General features: G+C 54.5%; 1 protein-coding gene across 1 annotated transcript; it reads left to right on the top strand.

Annotated features, from left to right (window-relative positions):
• The first annotated feature begins 435 nt into the window (after positions 1 to 435).
• Gucy2d (guanylate cyclase 2D, retinal) lies at positions 436 to 14,338 on the top strand. Its single transcript, XM_006973464.4, has 18 exons — positions 436 to 1,283; positions 1,377 to 1,681; positions 4,571 to 4,922; positions 5,232 to 5,316; positions 5,545 to 5,647; positions 6,152 to 6,253; positions 7,598 to 7,678; positions 8,988 to 9,194; positions 9,302 to 9,458; positions 9,860 to 10,009; positions 11,512 to 11,660; positions 12,219 to 12,382; positions 12,467 to 12,659; positions 13,029 to 13,203; positions 13,537 to 13,635; positions 13,756 to 13,850; positions 13,949 to 14,034; positions 14,240 to 14,338. The coding sequence occupies exons 1-18, from the start codon at positions 545 to 547 to the stop codon at positions 14,331 to 14,333; spliced, it is 3,336 nt and encodes a 1,111-aa protein (XP_006973526.1). The 5' UTR covers positions 436 to 544; the 3' UTR covers positions 14,334 to 14,338.
• Positions 14,339 to 14,633: the final 295 nt, after the last annotated feature.

Here is a 14,633-nt window from a genome sequence, read left to right as displayed (position 1 = left end):
TTCAGGTAAGCAGCTCTGGCTGTCTGGAGGTGGCACAGATCCCACCCAAGAGAACCGGAGGGACTATCATCCTCCATCAGCCCGCCCCTCTCTGCTTGACTAAAAGATCCTAATCGGCTTGGGGAGATTAAGGGCTGCCGAGGGCTGTTCCCACACCCCCGCCCTGGGCTGGGCTGCCAGGGGAAACTGAAGGGGCATCGACCTGTGTGTGACCCCTTACCCAGGTCCCAGCCCGAGACTTCCCGGTAAGTAGTAAATGACCCACTCCGTGGACTCGGGTCCTGAGTGAGGGCGTGGGAGTATCCCCACTGAACCTGAGGATGCTGACCAGGGAGCAGGGGGGATAAACAAACGGGGACAAGCAGGTCAGGCCAAAGAGGCCTTGGGGCGGTGCGCTGTCCCCATCTAGGTAGGGTCCAAGTGTGTGGAAGCCGAGACACCCTTGGGTTGGCAGGGATTTGAAAACCGGCTTGAGTGGAGAACCCTGAGGGAGTGGTGGGGGTCTCAACTCCGCTTGCTCCCTCTGTGTTCACAGAAGAGGGCAATGACCGCGTGGCTCCTGCCAGCGGGTGGGCTTCCCGACGCCGGCTTCTGCGTCCCTGCGTGGCAGTCCTGGTCCAGCCTTTCGCGGGTCCTGTGCTGGCCAGGGCCTCGGCTGCACGGACTCCTTCTCCTGCTGCTGCTCCCGCCGCCTGCTGCCCTCTCGGCCGTGTTCAAAGTGGGGGTCCTGGGCCCCTGGGCTTGCGACCCCATCTTCGCCCGGGCCCGCCCAGATCTGGCTGCGCGTCTGGCCGCTAACCGCCTGAACCGTGACCTTGCCCTAGACGGCGGCGGCGGCGGCCCCCGGTTCGAGGTTGCGCTGCTCCCAGAGCCTTGCCTGACCCCAGGCTCTCTAGGAGCGGTGTCCTCTGCGCTGGCTCGAGTCTCTGGCCTGGTGGGTCCGGTGAACCCCGCAGCCTGCCGGCCAGCCGAACTGCTAGCCCAGGAGGCTGGAGTAGCTCTGGTGCCCTGGGGCTGCCCAGGCACGCGGGCGGCGGGAACTACAGCCCCGGCGGTGACCCCCGCTGCAGATGCCCTCTACGTCCTCCTTAGAGCATTCCGCTGGGCGCGCGTGGCCCTGATCACCGCGCCCCAGGACCTGTGGGTGGAGGCGGGACGTGCTCTGTCCACAGCACTCAGGGCGCGGGGCTTGCCGGTTGCCCTAGTGACCTCCATGCAGCCCTCAGACCTGTCTGGAGCTCGGAAGGCCCTCAGGAGGATCCGGGACGGGCCTCGAGTTAGAGGTAGGCTCCCGTTGTAGAGTGCAGGGAGACGGGCGGGTCCTGCGGACAGCGGGCAACACGGGCAGCGCAGCGAGCCAGCCTTTGTGTCCGCAGTGGTGATCATGGTGATGCACTCGGTGCTGCTGGGCGGCGAGGAGCAGCGCTACCTACTGGAAGCTGCAGAAGAGCTGGGCCTAGCTGATGGCTCTCTGGTCTTCCTGCCCTTCGACACGCTCCACTACGCGTTGTCTCCAGGCCGGGAGGCTCTGGCTGCTCTGGTCAACAGCTCCCGGCTTCGCAGAGCTCACGATGCGGTGCTCACACTCACGCGCCACTGTCCTCCGGGAGGCAGCGTGCAGGACAGCCTGCGCAGGGCCCAAGAGCACCAGGAGCTGCCCGCTGACCTCAACCTGCAGCAGGTAGACGGACTAATGGATGGAGAAGAGGAAGGAGAGCCAGGGAAGTGAGCGGAGAGCAGACAAGGAGGGAAGGATGGAACCAGTAGGAAGAGGTGGGAGGGAAATGGGAAAGGGGCTGGTGGAGACAGTTGGGAAAGAGGCAAATGAAGCCAATAGGAAAGGGGAGGTGGAGTCAATGGGGAAGGGAGGGTGGAGCCAGTGGGAATGAGTTTGATGAAGCCAGTGGGAAAGGGGAGGGTGGAGCCAATGGGAAGTGAACCGTAGTAGCCACAGCTGATCTGGAATTTCCTGGGTGCTGTAGAAGTTCTGGTTTTGCTTACGGCATCCTCATTACTACGATTACCCCCGAGAGTAGGCAATGAGACCTCTCAAATCCGGCTCCAAGGAGTAAATCCTAAATTGCCACATCATTTTTAGATTGCTTCAAAGCAGACTTACCCAGCACCTCAAGAACATATGTAACCAGCAGCTGGTGTTCTGGGAAAGAGAGGGGATGCAGATGTAACCTTCACACCTAACCTAGTTCAGAGACATTTCCTCTGGGGTCCCGACTTTGTTCTCTGGTCACACCAGTGTTCTTAACTACGTGGTGGGGAGTGTCCCACAATCAGAACCAAAGACCATTTCCAACATCTAGGTAGTAATCAGAATTCCTTGATCTCCAGGATCCCAGTTCAAATCATCTAATTCCTTCTGAGTCACAAACAGAGTCTAGACGCTACTGAGGTAGATATGAGTGGGAAGAAAATTAGCCGTCCAGAAGGCCATTCTCATGCCAGGCCTGGTGACAGGGGTTTGTTGTCTCAGATACTCAGAAGGCTGAGGAAGGAGGAGAGCAAGTTCAAGGCCTTCCTGGGCTCTAGAGCAAGTTCAAGGCAAGTCTGGTCACCTTAGGGGCCTGTCTCAAAAACAAGAGGTGGCTAGACAGCAGAGTGGAGGAAACTTGCCAGAACTGTGCAAGGCCTCAGGCTCAATTTCCCAAAATAAATAGCCATGCCCATACTCAAAAGAGACCACTTAAAGGAGGTTAAGGTGGGGAGTGGGGTCGGGAGGCATGCAGAACTCTTCCCCACCAATGCCTCTAGCCTTCTCCAAGAAGATGTTTGGGGTAGAAAAAAAGAAAGAGTGGGAATAATCGATGAAGAGTAAGCTGAGTTGGGGGATCTGTCAGTCCGTGGAGAAAGAGGGAATGGGAAGGAGGAAGGACGCTGTCATTTGCTGTCATGAGTGTTGCGGCCAGCTGACCATGCTGGAGACCGGGCTCTCCTCTTTGTCCCCCACCAACCAGGCCTGAAGCCCTCTTACTGTTCCTCCTGAAGGTCATTAGACCCCGTTCATACTCTCCCCCCTCACTGACACTGCCCTGACTCAGGCCACAGCATTTCTGGGCCCAAGTCTAGACTCTCCCAACTCTCATGTGACCCCCGGCTTCTCTTCATCAGCAACGAGATTCGGCTTCAGAAACGGATATGCTCTACAATCCCAAGACATGGTTCAAGGCCTCCTGGTAGTTTCTGGATGGCTTCCTGCATCCTGAGTTGGGGAACCTTCATTACCCTGTATAGGTGGAGGGCTCCTCACAAGGCCTACCAGGACTGAGTCTTGTTTCTCTTGCATCTTCCATGAACTTCTGCCTGACTAAGCAGCCACTTTAGGTTCCCTCAATGTGTCCTTCTCTATTGTCTCTCTACTACCCCATTCTCCCCTAGATAATTCTGATTCATGACCGAGGGGATGATCACTACTTCTGGAACCTTCCACCTCTTCCTCCCTCCTCCTTGTCCCTAAAGCCCTCTTGCTTCCTGTGCCCTCACTACTGCACTTCCTTAACATTCTTGTCCCTCCCCCTAAAGTTTGCTTACAGCAGAGGACTGTCCCACACACCACAGTGTCACTAGTGTCCATGGCGTCTGCCATCCCAAGAAACAGGAACTGGGAACAGTGCGGGGGAGAGGTAGTGGTAGTGCCTCTTTGGGGAGGGGATGGAAGAAGCACTGATAACCAGGCTAGGCCTGCTAATGTGGGCAAGCAATCCCAGCTACTTATAAGGCTGAAGCAGGAGGATCAAAAATTCAACATCTGGCTGGGGATGCACCACTGTCTACTGACACTGGAGGGTCAGAAGTTCAAGGCTGTCATTTCCAGGCCTGTCTGGGCTTCATAACACAAAGAAAGAAAGTGAAGGGCTGGAGAGATGGCTCAGTGGTTAAGAGCACTGACTGCTCTTCCAGAAGACCCAGGTTCAGTTTCCAGCACCTACATGGCAGCTCACAACTGTCTCTAACTCCAAGATCTGACACCTTCACACAGACGTATATGCAGACAAAATTAAAAGAGAGAGAAACTTAAAAAAAGAAAGTGTGTGTGTGTGTGTGTGTGTGTGTGTGTGTGTGTGTGTGAGAGAGAGAGAGAGAGAGAGAGAGAGAGAGAGAGACAGACAGACAGACAGACAGATAGACAGACAGAGAGTGGAAAAGAGTGAGGAGGGAGGAAGGCAGGAATAAAGATAGATCCAACATCTGCCTAGGCTACAGGATGAGTTTAAGGTCAACCTCAGCAATAAATAAACAACACGAAGACATGAGCAAAGGATGGGGGCCTTAAATGAATGGTAGGTGATGAGATAGATTAAAGGTATAAGCCAGGCAAAAAACTAGATGAAAAAGTCTAGGCTATGGAGAGTCTCAGTCATGACGAGAGAAGGACCTAACTCCTGAGAGGAGGTGTGATCCATGCCAACAGACAATGGGGAGTGTGGGGAGCCTTCACCCAGGAGATAGGAACCCTCGGAGGTAGTGGGGCTCATGAAGGAACAGGCAGTCCGGTGAATTCTCACCTGTTCATGGGCTCTAAGTCCAGGCCCTGAGTCCTCACTCTCCTCTCCTCTAGGTCTCTCCACTGTTTGGAACCATCTATGATGCTATCTTCCTGTTGGCTGGGGGAGTGACAAGAGCCAGAGAAGCTGTGGGTGGTGGCTGGGTGTCAGGTGCATCTGTGGCCCGCCAAGTTCAGGAAGCCCAAGTCTCTGGCTTTTGCGGGGTCCTGGGAAGAACCGAGGAGCCCTCCTTTGTGCTGCTGGACACAGATGCGTCAGGAGATCGGCTCTTCACCACACATCTGTTGGATCCTATCCGAGGCTCTATACGCCCTGCTGGGCCCCCTGTGCACTTCCCTCGAGGTGGACCTGCGCCTGGGCCAGATCCTTCCTGCTGGTTTGATCCAGATGTGATCTGCAATGGAGGTGAGGGGAGCCCCTACAGGCTCCCACTGAAACAGTCAATGTGGACAATTCACAACGCTGTGTGAGGGAGGGAACTTCTGTTATTCTCCCAGGTCCTCCTTCAGCCCACGGCTTGCTCAGGACTCCTCAAGGATTTCTAAAACCCTTGAGGACCCTTGTAGAATCTCCAGACTCCCCCTTTGAGGAATCTGTGAGCTTTGACCCAGCTCCTAAACCCATTTCTTAGATTTGGCATGATTGATTGAACTCCCCCCCCCTTAAGGGGTCCTTCCCTTCCAAGACCAAGGGCCCCTCTCTTTGTCCCTTTAGGAGTGGAGCCAGGCCTGGTCTTCATTGGCTTCCTCCTGGTGATCGGGGTGGGACTGACCGGAGCCTTCCTGGCTCATTACCTGAGGTGAGTAGGGAGGTAAAGTTGTGCCATAAAGACAGGAGGTGAGGTGTCCACAAGATGGGGAAGTCGCCTTGGGAGGGACGTAAGGATCCAGGGAGTTGGCAGAATTCCAGAGTACGTTTGGGGACCTGCTATATTCCAGTACACTTCCCTGAACTAACATCACCCCTCTGCTCTATCCCCTGCTGGCCTCTTATGGAATTTGTGGGGATGACCACCTCCCCACACCAGGCACAGGCTGCTACACATGCAAATGGTCTCCGGCCCCAACAAGATCATCCTGACTCTGGAAGATGTTACCTTCCTTCACCCACCAGGGGGCAGCTCTCGGAAGGTCAGGAAAGCAGGGAGCCAGGAGCCACCTGTCCCCTCCCTGAGCCAGCTGTGCCCCCAACTCCCATGTGAGGAACTTAGCTTCTGCTCCGGCTTTGTCCTTGAGAATCAGGGACCTCATCTATGCAATAGGGGGACAGTCCTGTCTCAGGCTCGTGTGAAGGTCCCACTAGAAAATGAATGTTTGTTTGTTTGTTTGTTTTCAAGACAGGGTTTCTCTGTGTAGCTTTGCGCCTTTCTTGGAACTCGCTTTGTAGACCAGGCTGGCCTCGAACTCACAGAGATCCACCTGCCTCTGCCTCCCAAGTGCTGGGACTAAAGGCTGCGCCACCACCACCCGGCTGAATGTTTGTTTTGTAAACTGTAAAGTGTGATGTACTGGGTGCCATTTCCACTTGCCTGCAGATTCCTTTTCCTCCTCTCTTTCACCCACAGAACTCAGCCTCAGCCCCAGGACTTTGGCCCCAGAATATATTCTGATTCTTGTTTTGACCTTTGTCCTCAGGTGGCCCAGGGCAGTAGATCAAGTCTGGCTACCAGGAGCACATCAGACATTCGCAGTGTCCCCAGCCAGCCCCCCGAGAGCAGCAACATTGGCCTCTATGAGGTGAGCAAATCCCCAGTGAGACTGCCCCGCACTCCAGGAAGGGAAGAGAAGGAAGGGGGCTCAGACCAGAGTCGGAGGGAAAACACTCCTAAGGGAGAGAGACGGACAAGTCACATCCTGCAGGCTCCAGGCAGGGAGATGGAGCTGAGCAGGATCTAGGGAAAAGTCACAGATTTAGCAATCCTAACCTGATTCTCCTATCTGGAAATCCTTTCTGCCACAAGACCCAGGTGAGGCCTTCCCAAAACCCAAAATCTGGAGGCTGGGGGTGCTGATCAGCATGCTGTGGTCAGCGTACAAGGTGGTGTAGCCAGTGAGGCCAATTCCTTCTCTGCTGGAAGTCCCTGACCCCCACCCCCTCAACATTTTCAACCAGTTCTGGTCAGACTCATAAACACAAGCCCTACACCAGAAAAGAAATGTCAGAGAACACTAACAACTGGTCCAGGACGCGTGAATGTGGCAGGGTGGGCGAGAGATACTGAGGGGAGAGACAGGATGAGCTGGAGATCTCAACTCATAGGGAGGAGTGGGGAGATTGGCCAAGCTCAAGGTCTTGGAGAAAATGCCACAGTTCTTACTGTGCCACCTGAGACCGTGGCGACCGACCGGTTCTCAGAGACACATTATTGTTATGTTAAGCAAGCTGTTCTTTGCGTGGGACCACCCTCTGCCTATGCTAAGTCTTTCTTCTCTCTGGTCCCGCCCATTAAATGCAACCCCAGCTTTTAATGACCTTTAAAACGTATCTCCATATTAACTTCCAAATGCTTATTAGGAGACAGTACCAAATCTTCACGACTCTCTTCTAGTTCCAGTCTCTTAGCAACAGGCAGGACCACTAATCTGATTTGCAAGGCCCAGGGCAAATTAAGAACAAAGGGCTCCTTGCTCATCCAGATAACAGCAGCAGATCACTGAACCAAGTGTCTATACCATGGCATACCATGAACTGACCCTTCCAAGCAGCTGGAGACAGTGAGGCCAGGACCCACAGGGATGACAGCTCCCTTCACAGTAATTCCTGATGACTCTTAGTACAGTGCTCTCTCATGACAAAGGATAATGATGAGGGCTGTGTATGCACCAGTTCACTTGTACGAGTGTTGATGGGCATATCTGGGGTGGTGAGGACCCACCATGCATGGCTTCACATCTTCCTCACCTGGGCTCTGACCCAGCTACCCGGGAAACGTATGGGCATGCACTGAGCTGCTTGCCTCTGATGTTCTCGGTCTTGTGACAGATGTGTTCTGGGTCACTGGGCCAGTGGAAATGTGAGAGCCCTAGAGCATCTTGCATCTTGGGGCTTCATGGACTGAATTCCTTAACCTTCTGCTGCAGGGAGACTGGGTTTGGCTGAAGAAATTTCCAGGGGATCATCATATGGCCATCAGGCCAGCAACCAAGACAGCCTTCTCCAAGGTAACCCATGATGGGGATTGGTCTGCCCATCCTTGACTTCCTTTTGCAGCAGGTTACAGAGGTAATTCTCAGGTTTCCCTCCACTCTGGAGAGGACTTCCCATCATCCTCTCTTGTGATATTAGGTGTTTTTTGGGTTTTTTTTTTTTTTTTGGTTTTTGTTTTTATGTTATCACAGCTTCTATGTGGTAACATGTCATTTTATCACAAAAGCTGTACATTCAACTATGGTCTGGCTTATCTGCCTCCATCATGGACTGAAATCTGAATAAGGATGCTACCTTATTCCCTTCACCCAGCCCAGGGTCTCCTCACAGGCCAGTAGAACTGTATTAAGTGAAATGATTTAAAAAAAAAAAAAAAAAAAAGTAAGAATGAGGACCCATCGAGACGGCTCAGTGGACCAAGGTACCTACTGACATCACCTGGATGTGTTCCCCAGAACCCACTTAGTGGAAGTGAAAGAGCTGACTCCTCCAAGTTGCCCTCTGATCTCCACAGGGGTGCCACGGCACACAGATGCCCACAGACATACACATATGCAGATGTGCACACACCCATCAATAAACATTTTTTTTCAAAGAAAAAACATTGAAATGAGTTTCCGCATCTGTGAGGACACCTGTGTGGAGTGGTCCCAGCTGTGCTGACAGTGAGGAAAGTGGACCGTTGACAAGGAGGCGGTCATGTCCCCCTTCCCCCAGCACCAAGCAAGCAGCCTTGGTTTGGCCTTTTTCCAGGAGGCAGCCTCGGGAGCTTGTGGTCACAGCTGTGAGTGCCTTAAGTGAGTTGCCTTTGTGGGTATGGACGAAGTCACCATTTGACACCGGGTGTTTAAAGTGAAAAGCAGCCCCTGAACCGGCATGTGGCCCCAGGGAAAGCTGGAAGGCGGCAGCAGCAGGCGCTGCTCTGTCTCGTCCTCCATCAAAGACTGGGTGGCAGGGCTGCGTGGAGCGTTGCTCTCCCTTTACGACTCCACTTAACTCTAGTTAATTTAGTCCCTCAGCTTTATGGTCAGCAGAGCAGAACCTGACTGGGTCCTAATCCCCAGTACATGTTTGTCTTTTCATTCATAACTTTAAGCTTAGCCATTCATCATCGAAACAGAACCGCATAGAGAAGAAAGTCCTCCCACCTCCACCCCATTTTACCTACCATTCTCAGCCCTTCATTCCCAGTTTGGCTGCCCCCAAATAGGCACTGAATATGGGGGAAGAATAATTGGTGCTCCGTGCATTGCCTCCTGGGCAAAAAACAAAACAAAAACAAAAAACAAAAAACTCCCGTCGTCGTCGGTTTCTGCCTTTCAGCTGCGGGAGCTCCGGCATGAGAATGTGGTTCTCTACCTGGGGCTGTTCCTGGCGGGGACAGCAGACAGCCCTGCCGCCCCTGGGGAGGGCATTTTGGCTGTGGTCTCAGAGCACTGTGCTCGGGGCTCCCTCCATGACCTCCTGGCCCAGAGAGACATAAAGCTGGACTGGATGTTCAAGTCTTCTCTCCTGCTGGACCTCATCAAGGTGTGTGTACTGCCTGTGTGTGTGTTTGCGGGAGATAAGAGACGTGCTGACGGGGATGCTGGGGGACCAGGGGAACTGAGGTTGCCTCTTCCTCCACTCCTCCCAAGGGAATGAGGTATCTGCACCACCGCGGTGTGGCCCACGGGAGGCTTAAGTCTCGGAACTGCGTGGTGGACGGGAGGTTCGTGCTCAAGGTGACAGATCATGGCCACGGGCGACTGCTGGAAGCGCAAAGGGTGTTACCGGAGCCTCCCAGTGCGGAGGGTAGGAGTCCCCAGCTGCGCCCCTGGGGATCCGGGATCCGGGATCGGTATAGTCTCAAGCGCTTTTCCCTCCATCCCTTTCGCGCACTCTTCACATCCCAGATCTGCTAACAATAAGCAGCTGCAGAAAAGGTCTGTGGCCAGCACGTGGGAGCTTGCCAGGGGGTGCCTGAACTCCGGGTCTGTGGATAAGTGGCTTTTGCTGAAGGCTGGCTCTCCGGAGGCCAAGTCTTCCCTAGGCACCGCCTTCCTTCGGGAGGGCAGGCTTTTCTCTGGAAGGCTCAAATCGTCTGGGCTCTGAGCTATTTGCGGGCTTGTAGGATTAATTAGTATCACTGAGGATCTGATCCTCGGGGCCACCGCAGCCTCTCACGTGCCCACATCCCTCTTTCCTCTTCCTAGATCAGTTATGGACAGCCCCAGAGCTGCTTCGGGACCCAGCCCTGGAGCGACGCGGAACCCTCGCTGGGGATGTCTTTAGCCTGGGCATCATCATGCAGGAGGTCGTGTGTCGCAGCCCTCCCTATGCTATGCTGGAGCTCACACCCGAGGGTAAGGTGGCTTGAGGCCAGGCAGCCACCCCCGCAGTTAAAACAGCCAGCCTAGACCCGGCCTGGCTCTTTAGTAAAGTGAAGCCCCGTGCTGAGACTTCATCGTGTGGTGGCTTTCTTTTTTTAGATTTTCCAGACTGTTTCTCTGTGTAGCTTTGGGCCTTTCCTGGATCTCGCTCTGTAGACCAGGCTGGCCTCTAACTCACGGAGATCCGCCTGCCTCTGTCTCCTGAGTGCTGGTTTTAAAGGCGTGCGCCACCACCGCCCGGCTTGTGGTGGCTTTCTTAAAGCTGGGGTCTAGGGCGGCAGTGGGAAAGCCGAGCCAAGCATGAGGCGGGTGTTTCAGGGCACAAGTCTTAACAGCTTCTGTCCTGACCCTGGCCCCACCCTGCTCTTCCATCACACAGACAGGCTCCTCTCTGATTCTCAGAGATCCTAGGAAGGCAGAAGGGACAACAGAGGGGTCAGAGGACGGTCCCATTGCATCCAAACCCAAATCGTTCATCATCTATAGGATTCTCACCCGTTTCTTAGGCTCAGTAAACATTAGTTTGTCTCTGTCGCCTCTTACTGACCCTCAGATTTCAAGGGCCCCCCCTTACTCCTAGAGATGCCCATCCATGTTACATTCCCCCCGCCAGCTAAAGCGTCTCTTTACTTATTTATTTGTGTGTAGTGTATGTATGTGTCCATGTGTGCAGACAGGTGTGTATGTGTGTGTGTGTGTATGCGCGCGTGCGCGCCGCAAATGGAGGCCACGGGCCAGTGCCAGGTGTCTTCCTCAATCGTTCTCCCCTTCATTTTTTGAGACAGAGTCTCCCACTGAACCTAGAACTCACCAGTTAGCTATGTTGGATAGCAGCAAGCCCCAGGGAGCCCGTGTCTGCCTTCCTAGTGCTAGCGTTACAGGTGTTGCCACTGGGTCTGGCTTTTTACAATTATTTTAATGTGGCTTCTGGAAATCCAAGCTCAGGCCTTCTGGCTTGCATGTCAGACGGTGACTGAGCCATCTCCTAAGGCCTGGAAGTTCAAACAATCCTAGCCAGGTGCACGCCTTTAATCTCAGCACTCGGGAGGCAGAGGCAGGCAGATCTCTGTGAGTTCGAGGCCAACCTAGTCTACAGAGTGGGGGACAGCCAGGGCTACACAGAGAAACCCTATCTCAAACAAACAAACAAACAAACAAGCAAGCAAACAAACAAACAATCCTCTCTGGCTGGGAAGAAGCTCAGTTGGTAGAGTATTTGCCTAATGTACACAAAGCCCTGAGTTCAATTCCCAGCACCCCACATCTGGGCGTGGTCATACAAGCCTGTGGTCCCAGCACTTGCTTGGGAAGTAGAAGGATGAGAAGTTCGGGGTCATCCTCAGCTACATCGCATGCTGGAGAGCAGCTTGGAATCACACGAGACCCTCTTCCAGTGCCCCGTCTTGGGCTAGAGTGAGAGGTAGGTTGTATTTATTTGGGTTTGCCCACTTCTCGCGGTTTCTTCTTGCCTCTAGAAGTGATCCAGAGGGTACAGAGTCCTCCCCCACTGTGTCGGCCCCTGGTGTCAATGGACCAGGCGCCCATGGAGTGCATCCAGCTGATGACGCAGTGCTGGGCAGAGCAGCCAGAACTTCGGCCCTCTATGGACCACACCTTTGACCTGGTCAGGAGCTGGGATTGGGCAAGGACTGGGTTGGCCCCTGGGATCCCCGATTCCTGTCAGCATCCTGTTTCTGGGCAAGCAGGCTAGCAGGATCTTTGACCTTTTAGGCTCTCTCCTAAGGATTAACCTAACGACTGCAGATTTGGTAGGGAAGGTTTAGGAAGCATGTGAGGACTTGTGGAGGCCTTCAGGATGGGAAAGGGAACTCTGGGTGGGAGAAATACTTAATCCAAATCAGCAACGTTGAGTAAGAACCAGATATGTGCTTGGTTTACTGAGACAGGAAAACCCTTGGCTTGAGTTCAGTGCCTTGTCAGTTCCAACTCAGAGCAGCTATCTGTGGGAACCCTCCTTTTCCACATACCCTATAATAATATCCACAAACATGGTGGCCAGGAATCTGGGGTGCTTCATGAGTAAAAGGTAAACGGTGCTCAGATGTGTAGCCCCCTGAGAGGGCCCAGGAGAGGCAGCCCAAGTCTTAGGGGTTTTTTTTTGTTGTTGTTGTTGTTTTAAAAAAAAAAAAAAACAAAAAAAACTAGTTTTCTCCTCTCCTAGTTCAAGAGCATCAACAAGGGCCGGAAGACGAACATCATCGACTCCATGCTTCGGATGCTGGAACAGTACTCCAGTAACCTGGAGGACCTGATCCGAGAGCGCACAGAGGAGTTAGAGCAGGAGAAGCAGAAGACAGACAGGCTGCTCACGCAGATGCTGCCTCCGTGGGTGCCTGTGGAGAGGAGTGTGGGGAGAGGGTGGCCAGGTTGGGGTGGCCTCCAGGTGACCCTGCGGCTTGCCATTCCTAGATCTGTGGCTGAGGCCCTGAAGATGGGGACATCTGTGGAGCCCGAGTACTTTGAAGAGGTGACGCTCTACTTCAGTGACATCGTGGGCTTCACCACCATTTCGGCCATGAGTGAGCCCATTGAGGTGGTGGACCTTCTCAATGACCTCTATACGCTCTTCGACGCCATCATCGGGGCCCACGATGTCTACAAGGTAGAGTGTGCAGGAGATAACCCCCTGCCCTTTGGTTTTCTTCTGTTTTCTATGTATACCTGGGTGGCTTAGAACTTGCTTGTAGACCAGGCTGGCCTCGGACTTGTGGCAATCCTCCTGCCTCTGCCTCCTGAGTCCCGGGTTTCCGTTTAAATGAAGCGGTTCCACCTGCCTCAGGACGCCAGCTGGATTTCCTCAGCCCCGCGGCCACTGATCTCTTCCTTCATGCCCAAGTGCAACTCCTGACTCCCAGCGTGGCTTCCCGGGATGTCTGGCCTAACCCTTTAGACCTCCCGACACGTGACACTGCTTTGCGTTATTGGGGGGGAAAGGTGCTCGGAACTGAACCAACACAGCCCCGTCCCCCAGGTGGAAACAATCGGCGATGCCTATATGGTGGCCTCCGGGCTGCCACAAAGGAATGGGCAGCGGCATGCCGCAGAGATTGCCAACATGTCACTGGACATCCTCAGTGCGGTAGGCTCTTTCCGCATGCGCCATATGCCTGAGGTACCAGTGCGCATCCGCATTGGCCTGCACTCAGGTAACTCCTTGGCCCTCCCGGCTTCTGGGGCTCCAGATTTCAGCTGTAGGAGGCAGCTCCCGCCTTGGTGGGGGTAGCGTGGGGTGGGGGTAGCGTTGGGTGGGGGTAGCGTGGGGTGGGGGTAGCCTGGGGTGGGGGTAGCCTGGGGTGGGGGTAGCCTGGGGTGGGGGCTTGTCTTGAAGAAAATACACAAGAGCGTTTTTATTGGGGGAGTTGGTAGAGAGTGTGGGTCCTAAGGTGCCTCAAGGCCCTCTGTACAGCCTAGCTGCTGGGCACCGCCAGCTTTGACCCAGTCTCTGTCTGCCCGCCCTCTGACCTGGCCTATCTCCCCAGGCCCGTGCGTGGCTGGTGTTGTGGGCCTCACCATGCCTCGGTACTGCCTATTTGGGGACACAGTCAACACAGCCTCACGAATGGAGTCCACGGGGCTACGTGAGTGTAACAGACAAGGAGAGCTGGGGGAGGTGGGGAGAGGCTGGACAGGGGAGATGATGGCCCAGGATGGAGATGAGAGGTGAATCCCGAGATCAACGTCTTCTCTCTCTGCCTCAGCTTACCGCATCCACGTGAACATGAGCACTGTTCAGATTCTTTGTGCTCTGGACCAGGGCTACCAGATGGAGCGGCGGGGCCGCACAGAGCTAAAGGTAAGTCTGGACCACACTCTGCCACTTTGTCGGGGTCCATACAGATGTAGGGTCTCCCAGATTCACCTAGACCTAAAGATTCTTTTTGTGTCCCCCAGGGCAAGGGTGCTGAGGACACGTACTGGCTTGTGGGTAGACAGGGTTTCAACAAGCCCATCCCCAAACCACCGGATCTGCAGCCAGGGTAAGCGGGGGTGGGGGGGTGGGGCTTGAACCTGCCGCGTGACAGGTGCCTCAGTGGCGCCAGCCAGTGGGCCCTTTGTGCCTTCGCCCTTTCTTCCTGCCTCCCACACCAAGTCTCATCCTCATGCCTACCAAGCAGCAGTTACCCAAGCCCTGCCCTCCCTCACCCTTGTTTCTCTTTCCTGAGGCTGCAATCTCCCCTGCAGGGCCAGCAACCATGGCATCAGTCTGCAGGAGATCCCCCCAGAGAGGCTCAGGAAGTTGCAGAAAGCCAGGCCGGGCCAGTTCACTGGGAAGTGAAGCTCCCTGGGAACAGGTACTGTGTCTCCCCCTCATCCTCAGGGACCGCTCACTTTTGGGGGCTAGGATGGGGGTGTACTTCCTAGGGGTCAGGTCAAGACTAGGTAGGAGTTGCCTGCAGGATGTCCCACCCAAGCCAAGTGTCCCTATTCCTCTCTGGTTTAGGAGACAGGGGCTGATTCCTCAGCCTGGAAAAGGGATTTCCCCTAGAGGGAGCACCAACATCGGGCATACTGATTTGGTGGGTCTGGAGTGATCCCAGAATCCAGGTTTAGGAGTTTTTTCCCAGACCCACCCCTT

The sequence above is a fragment of the Peromyscus maniculatus genome, chromosome 8 (genome assembly GCF_049852395.1).
Source record: "Peromyscus maniculatus bairdii isolate BWxNUB_F1_BW_parent chromosome 8, HU_Pman_BW_mat_3.1, whole genome shotgun sequence".
Classification (NCBI taxonomy): domain Eukaryota; kingdom Metazoa; phylum Chordata; class Mammalia; order Rodentia; family Cricetidae; genus Peromyscus; species Peromyscus maniculatus.
This window is presented reverse-complemented; position numbering and strand designations above follow the sequence as displayed.